The sequence below is a fragment of the Eretmochelys imbricata genome, chromosome 15, assembly GCF_965152235.1.
Source record: "Eretmochelys imbricata isolate rEreImb1 chromosome 15, rEreImb1.hap1, whole genome shotgun sequence".
Classification (NCBI taxonomy): Eukaryota; Metazoa; Chordata; order Testudines; family Cheloniidae; genus Eretmochelys; species Eretmochelys imbricata.
The window spans coordinates 33,253,027-33,273,265 of NC_135586.1; the positions used below are offsets into that span (position 1 = coordinate 33,253,027).

The 20,239-nt window shown below is 44.4% G+C and overlaps 2 protein-coding genes across 13 annotated transcripts in view; one reads left to right on the forward strand and one right to left on the reverse strand.

The window, feature by feature from the left end:
- CHEK2 (checkpoint kinase 2) overlaps nt 1–6,243 on the reverse strand; it is a 58,691-nt gene extending 52,448 nt beyond the window's left edge. The window contains exons 1-5 of one of the 10 annotated variants that reach the window (XM_077835304.1): nt 6,101–6,243; nt 5,591–5,722; nt 4,085–4,196; nt 3,169–3,423; nt 848–972 (exon numbers count right to left, since the gene is read on the reverse strand). In XM_077835304.1, the coding sequence (XP_077691430.1) occupies nt 848–972; nt 3,169–3,418 (375 nt within the window). In that variant the 5' untranslated portion in view covers nt 3,419–3,423; nt 4,085–4,196; nt 5,591–5,722; nt 6,101–6,243. The other 9 variants (XM_077835305.1, XM_077835303.1, XM_077835307.1 and 6 more) reach the window with 9 other exon arrangements.
- Nucleotides 6,214–17,601, forward strand: HSCB (HscB mitochondrial iron-sulfur cluster cochaperone). 3 transcript variants are annotated; one of them, XR_013348102.1, is made up of 7 exons: nt 6,214–6,479; nt 7,072–7,168; nt 9,052–9,141; nt 9,965–10,109; nt 13,681–13,728; nt 14,283–14,432; nt 17,421–17,601. XR_013348102.1 is itself a non-coding variant. In XM_077835315.1 (6 exons), the coding sequence occupies exons 1-6, from the start codon at nt 6,253–6,255 to the stop codon at nt 17,510–17,512; spliced, it is 699 nt and encodes a 232-aa protein (XP_077691441.1). In that variant the 5' UTR covers nt 6,216–6,252; the 3' UTR covers nt 17,513–17,601. The 3 variants fall into 3 exon arrangements, 2 of the variants coding, with proteins under 2 accessions (XP_077691441.1, XP_077691442.1); XM_077835315.1 differs by lacking the exon at nt 14,283–14,432 and having other exon boundaries at nt 6,216–6,479; XM_077835316.1 differs by lacking the exons at nt 9,052–9,141; nt 14,283–14,432 and having other exon boundaries at nt 6,216–6,479.
- Nucleotides 17,602–20,239: the final 2,638 nt, after the last annotated feature.

Below are 20,239 nucleotides of genomic sequence, written 5' to 3' on the forward strand. Positions count from 1 at the left end.
AGCTAATTACTCCATCACATCGCTCAAATCTTTTTCAGAGTCACTGATTCTCAGGATAGAGGCCCACACACTGTAAGTATGGCCTACATTCTTTGTTTCTAGATGTTTTCTTGCTCCCAGTTTACCAAGAGATCTCAGTCACTCTGAATCAGTGACCTGTCTGCCTGCTTCACTACCTCTCCCAACTTTTGTCTCATCTGCAAACTTTACCAGTGACTATTTTATGTTTGCTTCTAGGTTATTACACAGCGTAGGACCAATAACTGATCCATGTGGGACCCCACTGGAAACACCCCACTCAATTACTATTCTCCATTTACAGTTACAGTTTAAGACCTGTAAATTAGTTATGCTGGTTTTGCTCATTTTTAACTGAATTCCAGTTTCCATCCAAATAGAGCTTGACACGAATCATAAATAAAAATTAAAATCACCTACTAATAAGAAATGTGCCATTCACCATTTCTAACAGAATAAAAAAATGTAAAAATTAAGAACACAAATAAATGTATGTTGCACTATATAACTGTCTAAATAAATGTGGATAAATATAGTACCTCCTCCTGGTACTACATTTAGTGTAAAAGCTATATTTAGTTGCTAATCAGTATGTTTTAATGGTTACCAACCAATGAGAACCAACTTGTCTTTAAGAAAATAACTAAAAACTGTATATGCAAAGTAAGATCCTAATTTATTATTTAAATCAAGGCTTCCTGGTTGCTGATTTAAATCAATCCACCTTGTCTGAAAAGCAGTGAAGCTTTGATTTAGAATTTTTCAGTTAATCCAGTTTCCTTCTTTACAGGACAGGGGGAAAGGGGTAAACGGCCTTTTTAGCACCTACCCTGAAGATTCGGAAGTGCTTCTTGCTGTAGTTTTGGTATAAGCCTGTCTCGGTCAACCCTAGCTTAGCAAAGCTATAATCACAGCTTCTGTCTCTGCCAAACCAACACTCGTCATTCACGCAGTCTGGGATTGGGGGGACAAGGAGGGAGGGAGGAAGAGAGAGAGAGAGAGAACACAAAATTCCAGTAAATTAGACCTACCACTGCAAAATGGTACCAAATTATAGCACTTGGAACAGGAGACAAAGCAAGATTCATCAGACACTGCCTGAACCCTATGCTACTTCTTTATTTCTAAATAAAGATAAAAGACAGTTGTTTCCCGCCCCCACTTCTGTCCCTTTTAACATGACTCACATTAACATTTCATGTATAAGAATGAAAATGTGAAGCAAAATAAAAACTGTCTCACTCCAAAAACTACAAATTCTGGTTGAGCAACACCAGAATTCACATGCATACGCATAAAGAACCAGACCCCTTTAAAATAAACTATGTGTAATCATAGTTAATTTTTAAATGGTGAAAAGCTAATTTAAGAACCAAAACACTACTATCTAGAGCAATGATCAGTAATAAACAAAACTGCAGCAACAAGAAAAAATGTCTAGATGTAGCAGTTAAAAGGTTCTCAAAAATCTAGGGATGAGACAGTCCCAACTAATGCTTCAATCCTTACAAACATACTTAGTTTTACTTATGTAAGTAACTACATTGGGATCACTCATGTGCATAATTGTTTGCAGGATCAGGGCTTAAAGTTTAGTAATTTCTGTGAGTCTTTCACACAACCTACAGGGAAGATGCAAAGGTTTTTTTTAAAAAATAGAAAAAACAAATGGTCAGGGAGGCTCAGGGTCAGTTGTAATGCTTGAAACTATTTAGTTTTTTTTTTAAAAAGATTTACTACATTTTACATTGAGGGTGTCCCTTTAAGTTTCTAGCCCTTATAATTGTAATAATAGTTTTTCAAACATGAATCTAGTTTTATATGATGTCCCCATTTCTGCAGATAGCTCCAAGGCTTCTGCGGTTGCTCACAACTTTGTCAGGCAACAGCAATGTAAGATAAACACAACTCTGGTCAGTTGCACTGATGGACAGCTGTGAAATTGTCTAGAATAAGATTAATTTTAGATTGCTGGTGCTTGGGAGAACTTTGAGCAATAGTAGAGGTACTCAAATTTAGTATTGTAATGGAATGATCAATCCACTAGAGAAGTTTCAAAAATCGAAGGCTGGGGAAGAGTGACAGTAAAAGTCCCATTCCCCTGCCCCCTACAGCATCCAGGAAGCTGAACAATGTGTAAAATAGTGGAAACCCTTCTCCTTAACAACAGCTAGGAGATTTTGGGAAGGAGACTAGAAGCAGAATGCACCTTTTCCCTTCCAGCAGCTAGAAGGGAGGTAGAATTTCAAATTCATTAGGCAACTCCTAGCTAGATTCTGATATAAAAGAAAATATTTTTGTATCGACTCTGAGCTAATAGACATGGTAATTTTTCATATCCCTTTTTAAGAGGAATCACAGTTACCACAAGAAAAATGCAGACACTGCCTGATAGACCTGTGACAGAACTGTTATAAATTTATTCTCCTATTTATCTATTTTAAAAATAAGATAATTGTGCATTATTAACGAAGGAAAACCTAATGGCAGATCGCTAACAAGCAAGTGAAGCCTGCTGTGGCTTTAAGGACTATCTGCTCCACATCAATACAGCAGACTGGCATGAGATCATGGTAAAAGCACTGCTCTCACAGTATGTCTGCTAGCTAAGTATGTTGATCTGCACTTGACTTGCTCTGCCTAAGACCAGGAAGAGCATACAAACTGCTACTGAGTCACACAGATTAAAACATCTTTTTTTAGTTCTAGCAGATAAATGGCATGCACCTAGGCATCAAATTATTCTTAGAAATGTCATTATTCTTTTTCCCACCCTGGGTTCAGTAATGAGACAAGTTAAAAGAGTTTGTCTCATTCTGCTCTGGGGTCAAATTCTACAAATATATGGCTATACTAACATTCAATAGTACAAAATCTTAGCCAGGCAAATAGGGAGGCAGTAAAGGAGAATTCTTGAAAGAATTCTTCCTCCAGATTGATAGATGCTGTATATCTTTGTTCCCTATGGCAGCAACATTACTTACCAAATATACGCTCCCTACAAAAATCCAAACAAAAGCTGCAATCACACCATCAATTATACTTTACCATTAATTCAAAAGCGAAATATTCCATTTTATTAAATTTCTTCAGGATTTTTGTCCTATTACACACATTGGCTTGAGAGAACCCACTATGGTATATACATACCATAATTGCAGAAACCCTTTCCAAGTGCAAAGAGTCGACCCCATGGCTGAGGAACAATTTCTTCAGGTTCCTGATCCTCAGGAATTGAAGGAAGTTCCTGAGTAGGAACTGTGTCTAAAGAACTGAGGGTCCCAGAACTGGAAGAAGACTGACTGGCACTCTGTGATCCACTGGAGGAAGAACTTGTACCACTCTGAGACTGCTGGGCACCTTGAGATTGCTGGGATTCATTTCCAGTCTCCCGAGACATCTTGGCTTCAGAACCAAAGTTTAAAACAGAGATTACTTTATATTGTATAGGATTTCTCATCACCAAAACTAATTCAGCTGACAAATATTTAAATACAATTAAAACAGACATTGTAGTAGTTTTCAAGGTGAAATTTCTGGCCTAAAGAACTCAGCAGACTTGTGGATAATGTTTAGTTTGCTCTATTTTTTTTTTTTTTGCAATCCACTTCAATTGAACAAGAATTTACCAAACAAAACAAAAAAGCGTGTAACACTCCCTCTGCTGGTTGTACAGCAGTAGTTAAACCACAATCCCTGACTTTTGGATAAGCCCTTCAGGGCACGGATTTCATATGCATTTGTATAACACACAGCAATTATCCAGTCCTACAATAACAACAATAGCTCTCCAAACAGAAAGAGACAATTAGAAAATGATTCAACTTGGCAAACAGAATGCTACAAGTAGAAAATCCTGAGCAAACAAACATTCAATATTATAGAAAACTTCTGATGCCATCCCTTCCCATTATTGGTACCATTCTTGAAAAAGGGGACAGTCTGTGGTGACAGTTTATTTTAAAAAAAACAAACTTCATTTTATACTACTTACTACTCTGATAAAATGCTGGACAGCCCAAGAGAGGTTGTTTGTTTTGTTTTTGCCTTAGCTTTGGATACAAACCTAAAGTCTCAACCTTGATTGCAGATACTCTACACAGGTACACAATGACATGAAGCTTATAAAATCAGCTGCTACACATGTGCAAGAAATAGGCATCAGAGCACAAAATAACCTGCAAAGTAGTTAATGAAGATGATAATGATCATGTATTTCCATAGTACATTTCAGCTAAAGAGATCCCAAAGCACTTCTCCACATTACTGATCATTCCAGCAGCAATTGCTTAGCCCCCATCTAAGATGCAGCTGAGCGTTTTCACAATGTACTGTAAACACTAGACTAGAGCATAGGATGGAAAGTAAAAGATGCTGTATACATTTAACCCAACAGAGACAGAGAGCATTTTGGGGACTGTTGTAATACGTGCTGTAGAAGCCACTAAAACAGATAGTTATGGGGCAGGGGTGGGCAAACATTTTGGCCCGAGGGCCACATCGGGGTGCAATACATCGGGGATGTTGGATGGGGTGCGATCTCAGTTACTACAGAGAATTCTTTCCTGGGTATCTGGCTGGTGAATCTTGCCCATATGCTCAGGGTTCAGCTAATAGCGATATTTGGGGTCGGGAAGGAATTTTCCTCCAGGGCAGATTGGAAGAAGCCCTGAAGGTTTTTCGCCTTCCTCTGCAGCATGGGGCACGGGTCATTTGCTGGAGGATTCTCTGCTCCTTGAAGTCTTTAAACCATGATTTGAGGACTTCAATAGCTCAGACATAGGTGAGAGGTTTTTCACAGGAGTGGGTGTGTGAGATTCTGTGGCCTGCGTTGTGCAGGTCACACTAGATGATCATAATGGTCCCTTCTGACCTTAATATCTATGAATTTATGAAAACTGTATGGAAGGCTGGGTAGGGAAGGCTGTGCCTCCCGAAACAGCCTGGCCCCGCCCCCTATCCGCCCTCTCCCACTTCCCCCCCATGCCTGACCCCCTCAAAACCCCCGACCCATCCAACCCCCCTCCCACTCCTTATCCCCTGACTGCCCCCTCCCAGGACCCCCACCCCTAACCCTCTCCCGGGACCTCACCCCCTATCTAACCCCTCCTGCTGCCCTGACTGCCCCCCCCGAACTACTGCCCTATCCAACCGCCCCTGCTCCGTGTCCCCAGACTGTCCTCCAGGGCCCCCCTGCCACTTATCCAAACCCCCGGCCCCAACCCCCTTACCATGCCGCCACGCCGCCTGGCCGGAGCCAGACACGCTGCCTCGCTGCCCTGCATGAGTGGGCAGCCCTGCCGCCCTGAGTGCTGCCCACGCAGCGGTGTGGCTGCAGGCGGTGGGGGGGGGGGGGCCAGAGGCTAGCCTCCCCGGCCAGGAGCTTGGGGGCCGGGCAGGACGGTCCCATGGGCTGGATGTGGCCTGCAGGCCGTTGTTTGCCCACCTCTGTTATGGGGAGACAAGAGGCTATTACCTAAATGGAAACACAACAAGGACACTAGTGCAAAGGCCCCAACTCTGGCAGAGAAACGCAAGGCTGCGGGTGCCACGAGAGGGCAGTTCATGTCACCTGCCGAAAGCCCTGCTGGGCGCAGACTCCCCGTCACAGGCAGACTCCCCGGCTTCCCCGCAGACAAATGACTTTCGGGCGGGAGAGGTAACGTGCCCCGCCCCCACAGCGCGGGCAGCTTGTGTCAGGCACCTGCAGCCGCTGGCAGAGAGGTACGTCACTGCGGGGGGGTGACAGAGCCCCCCCCGCCGCCCAGCGGCCCCCCCCGTCTCCTCGCGCCTTGTTGCGCGGGACCCGCTGGAGCGCGGCCTTGGCAGGGAGCGCTCCCAGGGCCGGGCCTCCGGCCGCCACGGAACAGAGACCGGCACAGCCGGCGCCAGTCAGCCGCGCGGAGGAGGCGGCGCCGGGGGGTCCCCCGCTCAGACGGCCCGGCCCGGCCCCGACGCTCGGGCGTGCGGCGCGGCAGGCGCAGGCCAAGGCCGGGGCCGGGCCTACCGGCGCGCGCAGACTCCGCGGGGCGGGCTCGCGCAGGGGGGCTGAGCCCCACGCGAACCTGAGACCCTGACTCACCCGCGCGCGAGGACTGAATGAACGCTGACCCAACTCCGAGCCCGAGCGCGCCGCTCACTGCGCATGCGCCCCGCGCGAGTCTTCTTATAAACTCAGCCAATCCGGCTTTAGTGGGTCTCGCGGGGACTGCTGGGAGTTGTAGTTCCGGCCTGATGTGGGTTGTGTGGAGGGGTCAGCTCTGCAGGGCGCTGTGGGGCTCTCGGGCTGCAGCCGCCTCTTCTCGGCCGCGTAGTGCGGAAGCCGGCTCGCTCCCCGCCCCACGCTGCTGGAGTTGTGGTATCGCTCTCCCCGCTCCTGGGGGGCTCCCTCGCTTCTGTCCGGCCTGCCAGGCCCTGCAGCCGCCGGAGTCCCAGCCTGACCTCTTCCGCCTGATGGACTGGTGAGGGGGTGGGAGGCCGGAGCGGGGCTGAGAACCGGGGAGGGGCTCGGAGGTCAGGGCTTGAGGGGAGTGTGAGGGTGAGGGTGGGGGAAGGGCTGGGAGGCCGGAGCAGGGCTGAGAACCAGGGGAGGGCCTTGGAGGTCAGGGCTTGAGGGGAGTGTGAGGGTGGGGGAAGGGCTGGGAGGTTGGAGTGGGGCTGAGAACCAGGGGAGGGCCTTGGAGGTTAGGGCTTGATGGGAGTGTGAGGGTGGGGGAAGGGCTGGGAGGCCCGGGAAGGGCTGGGAGGCCGGAGCAGGGCTGAGAACCAGGGGAGGGCCTTGGAGGTTAGGGCTTGAGGGGAGTGTGAGGGTGGGGGAAGGGCTGGGAGGTTGGAGTGGGGCTGAGAACCAGGGGAGGGCCTTGGAGGTTAGGGCTTGAGGGGAGTGTGAGGGTGGGGGAAGGGCTGAGAGGTTGGAGTGGGGCTGAGAACCAGCAGAGGGCCTTGGAGGCTGCAGCTGGGGGTGCGGGAGGTTAGGGCTTGAGGGAGTTCGGGGGTTGGGGACAGTAGTTGGTTAGCTGTCGCTCTCATGCTTTCCCTCTTCTTTCTCCCCAGCGATCGCTCATTCAACATCAATGTGCAGCAGCTGCAGCAGCGATTCCGGAGCTTGCAACGCTCCCTGCACCCTGATTACTTCAGCCAGAGACCCCAGGTTAGGAGTTCGGGGTGATGAAGACTTGCTCTTGGGCCTCCAGGCACAGGCCTTGGTGTAGGAGAGTTGTCACCTTTTCCAGTGAAAGTCATCCAGGCAAGGGGCATGGTGACAACTCATTGGCAGCTCAACAAGTGCATTTATTTGGGAACCAGCTCCCAAATCTGTGCATCTGCATGGACTGAGTACAGGGGTGGGAGGTGGAGCCCAGGGTTCTCTAATCACTGCCCCGACTTGCTCAGAAGCTTCATATACATTCCTAGTTTGCACTGCAAGTTCTCTGCCTATGAAATGGAATGATTTTCACTTGAGGTAGAGAGAGACCTTTTTTATTTGGAGGGACTAGAGTTTTTTTTAAAAGTCGCTGTTGAATGTCACTTTAAAAAGTACTTTGGTCCCTAACTGAGTTTGTCCACTTCTAATAAAGTGAGATAAACTAGCTTCTATTCCAAACTCAATTTCCTTTATTAATACAATCCCTAAAATTTGGGGAAGAGGAGGAAGCCCTTCACACCCCCAGGCTATCTGCACCCATTCTCTCACTTTCCCAGTGCTTGAGGCTTATATCAGTGATGTTTGGAGGATGTAAAGTGTACTTATTACGGTTAATCAATGTCATTATGTAGTCTTCCTTTGTTCCTCTGACGTGGTGTTTCTTTTGGGTCCACCCAACCACCAGAACCTAAGGTTTTCAAATTTTCAAAACACTTCCATTAATTGATTCTCTCCATTTTTGGATGTCTGACCTCCTTGAGATTCCAGGGGCCAGATTTTCAACTGTGGTGAGAATACATACTTCCCTCTGAAAATTGGGCCCCAGGAGTATGTTTACACAGCCCACAGCAGCAAGCCTCCCAGCCTGGGTTTATTGACTCGGGTTAGCACTCTAAAAATGTCTGTATAGACAGCACTTTGATGGTGTGGTTTAGGCTCTGGAGTTCAGGCTCTGAAGCCCACCCCGCTCCCTAGCTTCAGAACTTGAACCACAACTTCAAAGCATTGTCCAGAGCTATTTTTAAAACACCAGTTCAAGCCCTGCTAATCCAAGTATCAACCAGGGCTGGGAAGCTCACTGCCATGGAGTACGTAGACATACCCTAGGAGTCCCAAGTTACAGTTTTTGAGTTTGGATCCCTTTTTTGGAAAACTTTGGTTTGGTTGTTTGGAAGCATTTTCTGCAAAGACAGACTATGCACAGACATGCTTAGTGTGAGATTTAAGAGGTCGAATTACAAGTTAGTCTAGCTCAGAGGTTCTCAACCTTTTTTTTTTTTTTCCCTGAGGCCACCCCAACATGTTATAAAAACACACCAGCCCTCCTGTGCCACAACTGCTTTTTTGCATATAAAAGCCAGGGCCAGTGCTAGAGGGTAGCAAGCAGAGAATTGCCTATGGCCCCACATCACAGGGGCCCCTGTGAGTCTAATGCCTCTGTTTTCTGTCCTGGGCCCCAGTGAGTCTAATGCTGGCCCTGCTTGGCAGACCCCCTAAAACCTGCTCGCAGCCCTCCAGAGGGCCCCAGACACCTGGTTGAGAACTGCTAGTCTAGCTGAAGAAAAGTAATTGATGTCCTGCATTTAAAAATAACGAAAAAATTTAAACTTTGATCACAGAGGTAACAGATTTTGAACCAGTAAAGTGCTGGTATTCACTGGGTATTTCTAATGTACGCAGCATTCTTATCTAGATCCATAACAGTTTAATTCTTTTGGCTTCCTTAAATGTTTTGGTAGAGATTTTATTGCAATTAAAGATTGCACTGATGTGTACTGTTTGTATAGTAATTTTATTTCTTTACTGCTGACTAAATGGCATGATTTGGCTTTTATTGTAAATATGGTAATTCTGTGTAATAAAGATATTTCTGGATCTTCTGTTGACAGAAAGAGCGGGACTTTTCTGAACAACACTCTTCCTTGGTTAACAGAGCCTACCAAACCCTTCTAAGTCCCTTGAGACGTGGATTGTACCTAGTAAGGTGTCTAATATATACTGTAGAATCGCACCATAAACGTGCAGAGATGACTGTAGTTTGTTACAGTATAAAGAACCAAATCCTGTGTACCTCCTCTACTGTTTTTCCACCATTCATATACTTTCACAAGAGAAAACGGGAATATTTGAGACTGAAGAAGGCCAAAGAGTTCCTCTGTCCCACCTAGTTAGCATCTTTACTATGGAATAACTTTTTTCTTTTATTATTTTTATCACTGTAATCTCACTAAGGCTATGTCTATACTAGAGACCTTATACCAGCATAGCTGTACCAATTCTGCTGTGCCATTGTAAGATCTCTCGTGTAGCCGCTCTAAGCTGACAGAAGAGAGCTCTCCTGTCAACATGTTAAACAACCCCCAGCAAGCGGCAGTAACTACATTGGCGGGAGAAGCTCTCCCACTGACCTATTGCTGTGCACACTACCACTTATGTCGGCAAAACTTATGTCACGCAGAGGGGTGGGTTTTTTTTATACCCCTGAGCCACATACACTTTGCCAGCATAAGTGGCAGTGTAGACATGGACTAATAGTCTGTCACCCATCCAACAGATTACTTATCTCTGAGCAAAGATGTACCTTCTATACTTACTTTAAGCCTTGCCCCTAACCACTCCCAGTGCCCCTTTGTGCATTAGCCAACTGCTAATTTTGGAGCATGTCTACACAGGGAGTTTTTCCTGATGAACTCCACGTGTAGATAAACTCTTAGTGACTTGATAGTTTGGAAAGTGGTTGGGATTGAAATACAGGCCTGGCAGCAGCAGATATTGTGAGCCCATTGTTTTCTTCTTCACCAGCTGGAGCTGAATGGAGTGGAACTGGCAAAAGGGACAGACAGTGACATAGATGTGGAGTTCCTCAAGGAAATCATGGAAATCAATGAGACACTGGCAGAACCTAATAATGAGGCTAAAATAGAAGAGATTGAAAGTTTCATTGAAGGTGAAGTCTAGATTTGTCTAATGTACAGGAATAAGTTACAATGCTATATTTTCTATAATGTGACAGAAGGCTAGTCTCTCTAATTAAGGTGATGTAATGTGGGGAGGACTGCTCCATAACACCTTCTGCTGCCTGAGCATGGCACTGTAAGTGCTCCCTGTACAGGGCCCCCTAAGAACACCACACAGTTCAAAAGGGTCTAAAGCAAAATTCCCATGTTAAGGTTCTACTTTATTAAATTTAAATATACTTGAAATAAGTCTCTCCTTTTGAGTGCAGGGTTTGCACAGCCCTCCCCTTGGGGACTGTATTTCTTAGTCCAGCCTGCGATCTCTCCACTTGGGCCCAAGGGTGCACAGCCCTTCTTTGGCCCTGTGGTTCTCTGGGTCCAATTCAGTCTCTACCTTAATCTTCTGCAGCCACTTTTTTCCAGCCACCTGCAGCCCCTGGGCTTCTGTCCTGCTGCTTCTGTCTCTAGAAGCACACCATCCAGGCTCCTTGTTCTAGAGAGCTCTCCTGGGAGATAATGTGTCTAGGAACCCTTTATCAAGCTTATTAATAAATGGCCAGTCAGTCACCCAGGGATTTAGTTGGTTCCAGATGGGTTTGAGTTGGCTTATTCTCTCTATCACAGGTAGGCTATCCCAGGTAGGCTGGTCCGTAACGCCCCTTAAAGGGCCAGCTCTGTGACAGGAGGAAGCTAAGAAAATAGCTTTTCCACATTTTCCTATGTTTTTCATCATTATGTTGAATAGGACAAACTTTAGTCCATGTCCTTGTTTTTATTCTGATTGCTTTAGATCCTCTATCATTCTGTCCTTCTATTTTGCATCCCCTGCACATATACACACCTCTGTGTTCTTAATCTAACACTTACCACTATAGTTGTTCACTTGTCCCCTTACCTGATCAGTATTTATCTTTTTATGTTCAGCTATGGTGTGCAAACCCACTGAGGCCTGCAAAAGCTATAAACATAAGAGGGCATCAAACAAGTTTAAAACCCAGCAAAACAGACAATCAACTCAAGCTTGCTTTTAGAAGTGTGTTCCTTCCCCCTCAACCTTCATTTCCACTGAAGGTTTCTATTGTCATGTATGTGGACTTCATACTTTATCTGCCTTAGGAATTCTGCTTATATACTTTCAGCATTGTGTGACTGCTCCCCTGGTATCTATGAAATAGGACTCCTTTCGGGTTCCTCTTTTTTTAAAAAAAAGGAAGAGGAGCAGTATATCGGAGCAGTATATCGGTTTGACCAACGTAGTGTCTAGTGCCTAATCTCCAATTTCTCTTTTCTCCTTTCATTGTGCCAATTTTCTCTTAACTAGTGGATAATTTTTTTTTAATTTAGCAATTTTCCTGTTTGTCTACAGAGAACGTAAATATCATTACCACTTCTCTTTTTTTAATTGACCTCTCAGTTCTCCTGTCCCAGATGAATATGTATACATAGCGTACTAGCGATTGTCATGGGGGTCTGGATACCAGTTTGTGCTGGTAGATTGAGCTGCAAAACCACTTGCATTTTCTCCACCCAAACTGCAAACTAGATAACTTACACTGCTTGCCAAGGTGCCCCTGAAAAATAGAGTTCCTTTTTATAAGCAATCTAAAAAAGACTTTATTAGTTCAGCTTTATTAGTCCGATGCAGATGTGGCCACAGCTTGTTATAAAGGCTACCTTTTCAAAGCAAATATTTTTTCTGTTAATGTTAACAGAATTTTGCTTTTTACAGCAAAATTCCATATGGGCAATATCATTAACAAAATCTTACTAACAGGAAATGTATCTAGTGCCTGTTATAATCTATATAGCAAGCTTCTAACTAGTTTGGCAATAAGAAAATGTGGATGTAGCTTTTGAATAATGGTTTAAACATGTTTGAGGTCATGTTGCCTATAAAGAGAAATATATTATTCAGTGTTTGAAGTTGTCAGGATAAAGAGTAATGGGTTAGTGTGAAGGAAGTATTCAGCGTGGAGATTGAGAAAGTGTTAAGACTGATGGGGGAAGTAATTCTTGGCTGCAAAGAGATAGTGGAGCAACGCAGAAGCCCAAAGATCAATTAATTGATCTTTAAATATTCATGGTAAATAGGCCCAATGGCCTGTGATGGGATGTTGGATGGGGTGGAATCTGAGTTACTACAGAGAATTCTTTCCTGGGTATCTGGCTGGTGAGTCTTGCCCATATGCTCAGGGTTCAGCTGATCGCCATATTTGGCGTCGGGAAGGAATTTTCCTCCAAGGCAGATTGGAAGAGGCCCTGGAGGTTTTTCGCCTTCCTCTGTAGCATGGGGCACGGGTCATTTGCTGGAGGATTCTCTGCTCCTTGAAGTCTTTAAACCATGATTTGAGGATTCAATAAGCTCAGACATAGGTGAGAGGTTTATCGCAGGAGTGGGTGAGTGAGATTCTGTGGCCTGCATTGTGCAGGAGGTCAGACTAGATGATCATAATGGTCCCTTCTGACCTTAATATCTATGTAAGGAGAGCTTAGAGAAGACATTTAGGAAAATGGTGTGGGGAGCAGTGCTGTGTGATGCAAGAGCTCAAACTGGAAAATCTTGGGAGTCTTTTCTGGCTTGACAATCTATCACTCTGTGACAGAGAAACTTTCACTGAACTCCAGCAAGCACTGAAAGTTTGAGGGCTTGTCTACTGTGGAGAAGTACTAGGTGGATGATGGTTCAGAAGGATAGTTAATAAATTGGAAGGTTACATAGTGATGAACAGTCTGAACTTCAGCTGTCCACAGGGGACACCAGTGCAATCTGATGAAATGAAGATATAGAGTTTGAATACAGCAAGTCTCATCTACTAAACAAAGGAGAGGATAGTCGAGCATGATATGGAACATAGTAGGGAGCTGTGAAAAGCCCTCTGCTCAGAGGGACCGGAGTCACTCAGTAAACTTTTCTCTAAATATTAATGCTAGTCACCATGACAAGAGAACATATATACTATAACAACACGGTCACCAGTTTCAAAGAAGGTTTTAAATCACTTTACGGTAGAGCATGTTAATATGGAGAAAATGTAGCAAAGTATTTGGTTTGAAGAGCCTTACACTTTCACCCACAAAGTTTAAAGTATGGTAACCGTGTATTCGGGAGAGTGCTGTAAGAGTGTGTTCTCATCCTGCCTACCTTGTCCATTAATGTGTTCTAGGTAGTGGCCAACTATCAGTTCAATGGTGAAGTATTTTCACACTTTCATTCTGCAGGGTTAATGATTCTGGCTGCAAGAAATAATAGCAATAGTCAGTATTGTTAAAGGGTAAAATAAAATTCAGAGTGTAAGCTGAACTTTTAACCAAGCTACTAGCCCTTAAAGTTCGTGATGACATTAGTCTCTGTATTTACACTAAAATTCACTTCTTTGATTTGGTGCTAAACTGTTTGTTTAATAGCTAGTGACAGAACAAAACAGTTAGCAAAAACGTTATTGCAAAGGTGCTGGCAGCATATCTGTTTCCCAGCATGAAGTCATAAGGCAATGTTATGAAAGTGCTCAGTGAGCGTATATACAGCTTTGAATAAGACTATGTATTTTTTGTTTTTTACAGTTAAACGAGAAGAATTGACCAAGGATGTGAGCAAAGCTTTTGAAAGAGGTAGTGATCTCAGTTGCTTCTTGAATTTTTACTGGTGTAATGTCAGAGTAATGAGTGCTAAAAACAGCATGCTTTGGTATAAAGTATTTAGTGAACTACAGAATTAAAGTATCATTCACTGCCTTTAAAAATAAAAAACTTCCAGAAACTGATGGGCAAGCCAGTACAGATCCCAGAGTACTGGTATCAAGCTTCTAGCAAGATGACCTGCTCAGTGAGCAGGCTGCTGTGTTTTGCACCAGCTTGTCTCTGAATAGTTTTATGATGTAGCTCCATGTGAGATGAAACCCTAATGGCAGTTGTACACCTTCTGTGAAAAGGACTGAAATTACCTCCCCTGTCATTGCCACCACTTTTCCTTCAACTCACTGTTGGCATGTCATTATTGTCTGGGTTAAGTCTCGGCCATCTTACTCTCATCCATACCCCAATTTTAGACACTGGCTGTGGCAGTGAACTACATTCTCTGAGTCAAATGAGAGAATACTGACAATGCTGCATCCCATGCCTCCTGGCTAACTCTCCTAACAGCCCCATATATGTCTTGAATGCAGGCAGGGTGACAAAATGGTACCCTTTGGGACCCCACAATTAACAGCACTTCGGGAAGAGAAGCAATTGCCAACTACACAGTGAGATCTTTCCAAGAAAAAAGAACAAAGCCACTGAAGAGCAGCCTTCTCCACTCCTGCTAGGGTCTGCTGGTGAGACATCTTATGATTAATGGTATCATAGGCAGCTGACAGATCGAATACCAGCAGCATGAACATCTGATGTTCGTTCATCTCCTGGAGAAGATAATCAACCACTGCAGTCTCTGCAATGCGAGTACAGACCTGGCCTTGGCAAAGTGTTGAAGAGATCAAAAGCATTCTAGATCGTGTGAGCCATGTCTCACCACAGCCTTCTCCATAATCTTACCCAACATGGGATACAGGTCAATAATTAACTAGATTGTCAGTGTCAATTGATGACTTTTTGAGCAGTGTGTACTAATGCTTCCTTCTAAGCAGGATGCGCCCTGCCCTCACAGAGAGGCAAACAAAGGACCCACTATTCCCCACTGGTCTCCACCTGTCAGGCGTTGCTTCCCGGTAGTCAGGCCTACTGGTTGGAGCAGACGACAAAGCTGGACGTAGGGTTGGCACTAGGCCAAGGGTAGTGCTGGAACTGAGATCTGGGGACAGCCAGGGTCAGAACAGGAATCAGTGTCTATAGATAAGTCAAAGAGGTCTGTAGCTGGAGTCCAGGTATATGACAGAGGTCAAAGCCAGTTGGTTCAGAATCAGGTAGGAGGGGGCCAGGAGACAGTGTAAGAAGTGGTCAGGAACAGGCTGGGAGTCTAGAGAGTCTGATACACTGTGAAGCAGTAGCAGTGTTCCTAACTGGGTAATGCTGTTGCACAGAGTGATTTGCAGCTCTAGGGGGGATGGAGAAATACCTGAGCCTGGGGGTCAGCTGACCCAGGCTCTGCTCAGGGATGGCTGAGTAACTGCAGGCTCTGTGGGAAAGGTAATTCACTGCAATATTGCCACGTGCCTGAGTGATGACTCAGTGCAGCTCTGTGGGAGGGACAGCTGAGTGAGTAGCCCTGGTTTGGCTGCAGGTTTGCCTCACATCACCTGCCAGGAAGTATGTGGAGCCAAAACACTGCCTGCAAGAAAAATCTCTCACCATCTTCAGTACCTCAGTCAGAATCACTGCCTGAAACTACTGCCTGAAACTACCAGCCAAGATGAGGCCCTTGTTCTGTCACCAGGAAATCAGACACCCCATCCGTAATCTGATCAATTTGGTCTGTAAAACAACAAATTTCCTCAACAGGAGGGAGTCAGACCAGCCACTGAACTCAGACTGTCCTGATTTAACAGACTATCTATAACCTAGAATAAACCTGCTGTCCAAGATTTTGCAGATGCTCTGGTAGAAGAAAATAACTCTTTCTTTACTTCCCAAACCTTCATGAAACAGCTGTTGAGCCTCTGCATGAGATTTCCACCACTGACACTCTAGCTGTCTTCCTCTTGCTTAATTTGTTTCAGGTCCCCAGTAAATCAGGGTAACTGTGAGAATGAAACTAGCAAAGAGGGCACCTAGAAGTATTGTCTTCCCTAACCATCACAATTATGGCCTAACAATGGAACAAGAATCTCTGGAACTCTTCTAGTTCCATTAATCAGTCAAGGCAGACCATTCAAAGAAGTCTCTCACCCTGACAGGAGAAATGAGCCCCAACCTCAAACCATAGGCAGTAACTGTTGGTCCATGATGCTAGTTTAAGATTCAGTTGCATAACTTGCAGTCCCAATCCAAAAAACAGGTCCAAAGAGTGGCCACTTCTGAGATTTGATCCAGTAACTACCTTTGATAGGCCCATGGCTTTCATGATGTTCAGGATCTCCTGACCACCTCAGAAGATTCATCATCCACATGAAGATTGCTCTCCGTGATTTGAATCCTTCCCTGTATTTCCATTGCCACCAGGCTGAGGCATGTAGTCCCCTTACAAAGGAACTTGACAGTGCAGCAGATCCGGTGGTACACTAAAATCAGTCCTACCTTAATCCCATCTGGGGCTTGCATGCTAAATGGACACTTACTCTGTCAGATCCAGTTTGGCGAAGACTTCCTATAGTTCAGGTGGAATGCAATCAGCACTGCTACACTTTCTCCCTACTGACCATCCTTGGTTCATGATATACCAAACATCTAACTGGTAAAAGCTGTGCCAGAACTCAGTCATCTACTCCTGTGGTCTCTACATCCCTACTCTGCCAGTGTCACTGCTATGGAATCAGTGGAAAGAGGAATTTAAGATCCTCCTTATCTCAGGGCCCTCACTCACCCCAGGGTACAAACCCTTTTATCTACCCTGTCTCAATTTTAAGATTCCCTCAACATTACAATCTTTCTTGGTCTGTTAGAGGCTGCCCACATTTCTAATTCCACAATCCCCCATAACCAGCCTCCCTCCCACAAACATAGGTACCTTACTAAGGGTTTCCTGATTATCTGCCCTGCTGGCCTCACATCTGTGGATGAAATTGCTTTAACTACAACATATTAGTGGATCCTTTATATTGAAGGATTTAATATTAACACCACTTAAAAAGAAATATGGAGCCTGAAGGCATGCTCCAGTGCTGTCTGAAAGAGCTCCTTTTACAGGCAGAGCCCTTCTGGCAGTGGTGGTGGGATGGAGCCAGTCTTTGTTGTAGCAGTGGTTGCTAGCTAGGCTGCTGGGTCTTACTCCTGTTATGTCTGTGTCATATAGTTGTAATGGAAATAGTCCAAGCACGCCTCTGATGCCAGTCTTACAGTTTGATGCCTAATGGTCCACTGGGGTTTTTTTCTGTTGGTGCTTCTCAGAGAAGTAATTGGAGGGCACTGTTGTTGCATGTCTTTTCCCCATTCTTTGTACACCTTGTCTTTTTAGATTGTAAGCTTTTGGGGCAAGCCCATTTCTTATATTTGTTTTATAGAGTGCCTATTGCAAGGGGCGCCCGATCTTGACTGAGGCCTCCACTGTTACAACATAAGCTTTACTGTGGTACTCATGGTATTTGAGTTTTTTAAATTCACGTTTAGTTCTGTTATTGATATGGCCATTTTACAACAACAAAATGTTTTAAATTAAATTTCTAAGATGAAACAGACTCCATCCTAATATAAACTTCAGTTCTTTATTTCAGATGATCTTCAAGAAGCCAAGAAACTTCTAGCCAAAATGAAATACTTTGAAAACTTGGAGGACAAGGTGAAGAGCAAGAAGAATCCTTCCTGATATCACATTCTTTGCCATTAAGACCCGATCCACTTTTGATTAAAGTAGTGATTTTGTAGTTTCTGATTCAGGAACTAAAAGCAGCACAACCATTGTGTGCCTCTTGATTTTTTCGGTCCTTACTTACCTACGGAAACAGAAGAGCTGTGTAAAAGACATCCATGTACCACCCAGTGTCATTAGTTTGCAGTCTTGAAAGTGGAATGTTGCTGTCATTATTGCTACCAACTGCTGAATTCCAACTGCTACCTTTGTGGCCACACTCCTTACTGTCAATACTTATAGATTCTGTATCCCAAAGTGTATAGCTACCTATCCCTAGTGGACAATAAATGAGTATGCAGATCACTGTTGCTATTGGGATTTAGTCAGGGCCCGATGCTGCACTGACATCAAAAAGTGTTGCCTAAGTAAGGCCTGAATGCCCACTTTGGTGGATTTTCCCGACTCCTTACCAAACGCTTACAGCCATGGGGAAAATGGTGCTTGTTTATAGGAAAAGTTTTAGCAAACATTGCTCACTGGAGAGTTTCTTGCAGGACCTGGAGACAGGTGGTAACAACATTCTCAGTTGTACCGTGGGCAGAGATTATTCAGGGTGGGAATGCATTTGCCTCCTTCAACCAGTGTGATAGTCGCTCTTACCTTGTTTACTATCACTTTGATCAGGATGTGTTTAATATCCGACTTTTGCATGAACCTAGCAAGAAGAACCTTATCAAACTCTTCTGCTCAAAGCTGCCCTTATTTCCTTTCACATCACTGTGTGTTGGTGAGGCAGTTGAAAGGAGTAAGCAAAACTGGAGACTTGAGTGTACTTTGTATGTTGCCTTGTAAGGCTTAAACTAAATTCTTGGCCAGCTCTAGCTGTGCACTGAACAAACAGGGAGAGAGATATTTAGCCTTTTTTTGAGAATCTAAACCAGATAGGACCTTATTTCACACAAGAGATGAGTTCATGACTGTGCAGCAGGAGATATCTAGAGTAGAAATTAATTTATCTGTATATTGTAAAAACAAATGATTAAATTATTAGAATAACTTCATGGCAAGCAGTAAGAACACAGTGGCTTTGTCTGTTAGCCTTTTTCCCTAAAACTTCCCATTGATTTTACTCTTTAGGTCTATGTAGAGAAGAACCCCGGTGCCTATGCTGTTTTAATCATCATGTCATCTAAGCATGTTCTGAGTAGATCTAGACAAGAATGGTTAAAATGCTGACATCTCTACAGCAGTGCTCCTGCTATTATATCACTTGTGGAACTGCACCAGTGGTAGCATCAGTCGGAAACCACCAGAGAGCACATAAGTTACAGCTTCTGTAATAGATCCTTATAAGGTGAGGAAACAAAACAATCAAAGGGGAATGTAAATGCTGTAATAAATTAAGACCTATGGTGCTTCAGTTTTAAGGGAAATTTAAAATGTGAGTTCACTTTTGATTCAAAGTGCTGGCTGGACAGCCCTGGTGATTAAACAGAGGACTCTTCCACACTACAGGTACAGTATTGATAATTGAAGCTATACATCAGGGGTAGTCAATAGGCAGACTGCAGGCCAAATCTGGACCACCAGATGCTTTTGAATGGACCCCAAAATCTTTTTATTTACTTATTATTGTTTCTATTATTATTTTCTTTCCTGGAGTCTGGACCTTGACCAAGAAATTTGGATCTTGATAAAAATAATTAACTACCCCTGCTATAGATGGTCTTCCTGTGGTGTCAGTGTTCCCCAGTCCTGTCTTGGAATGACCGATCTCTAGGGAATGAGAGAAGTGTTCAGTTTCTGTCACAAATTGAATTTAGGCATCTCTGCTATAGATACCATTTATTGTCTTTTTGTGACCAGGTATTTTCATCTACATGGAGCCAGACTCAGTGAGACTCAAATTATTTTCACACAGGTCACCAAATAACTGTTATGGTAGTTTCTGATTTTTTTTCTAATAGAGGCTGGATTTCAACCACTAATTTCAGGAAGGCCAGTTATATCCTGATCTCCAGTGCCATTCGGTCCTTGTAATACATTTTATCATGAATCATATATATAGTTTCTTACCTACTGCCTTCATTCCAATGGGATTCATTGCTTGTGTCCATTTTGTGCTGTCACAGAAATAGGACTGTGTAGGAGAAGCCTCAGGTAGGCTGAGGCCTGTCAGAGGAATTAGTCTTGATGACAGGAGGAGGAGTGTTTTTATGTAGTAACTAGAACAGGGGTTCTCAAATTGCGGCGCAACCCCAAAGTGGGTCGTGACCCCATTTTAATGGGTTCACCAAGGCTGGTGTTGGCCCTGAGCTCCAGCAAGTCTCAAGCCCAAGCCCCACTGCCCAGGGCTAAAATTATATGTCCCCTGCCCAAGGGCAGAAGCCCTTGAGCTTCAGCTTTGCCCCCCCCATCCCCCCCCCCGGGACGGTGGGGCTTGGGTAGGTTCAGTCTTCGGTCCCTGCTCCTGGAGTCATGTAGTAATTTTTGTTCTCAGAAGGGGGTCATACTGTAATGAAGTTTGAGAACTGCTGAACTAGGATATTTCAATTAGCAGTAGGTTTTGCATTCAATGTGGCCATTCTTAAATGTTCAGCATTCTAATATCACATTAAAGTAATAGCTACATTTTATTTCAAGAAGTGATGCTCCAACCCCATCGCTGTCTCCTAAATTCTTCATATTGACACCTGATATGGTGAGAGTATGAGGCATGCCATGGATTCACATTGAATGTTT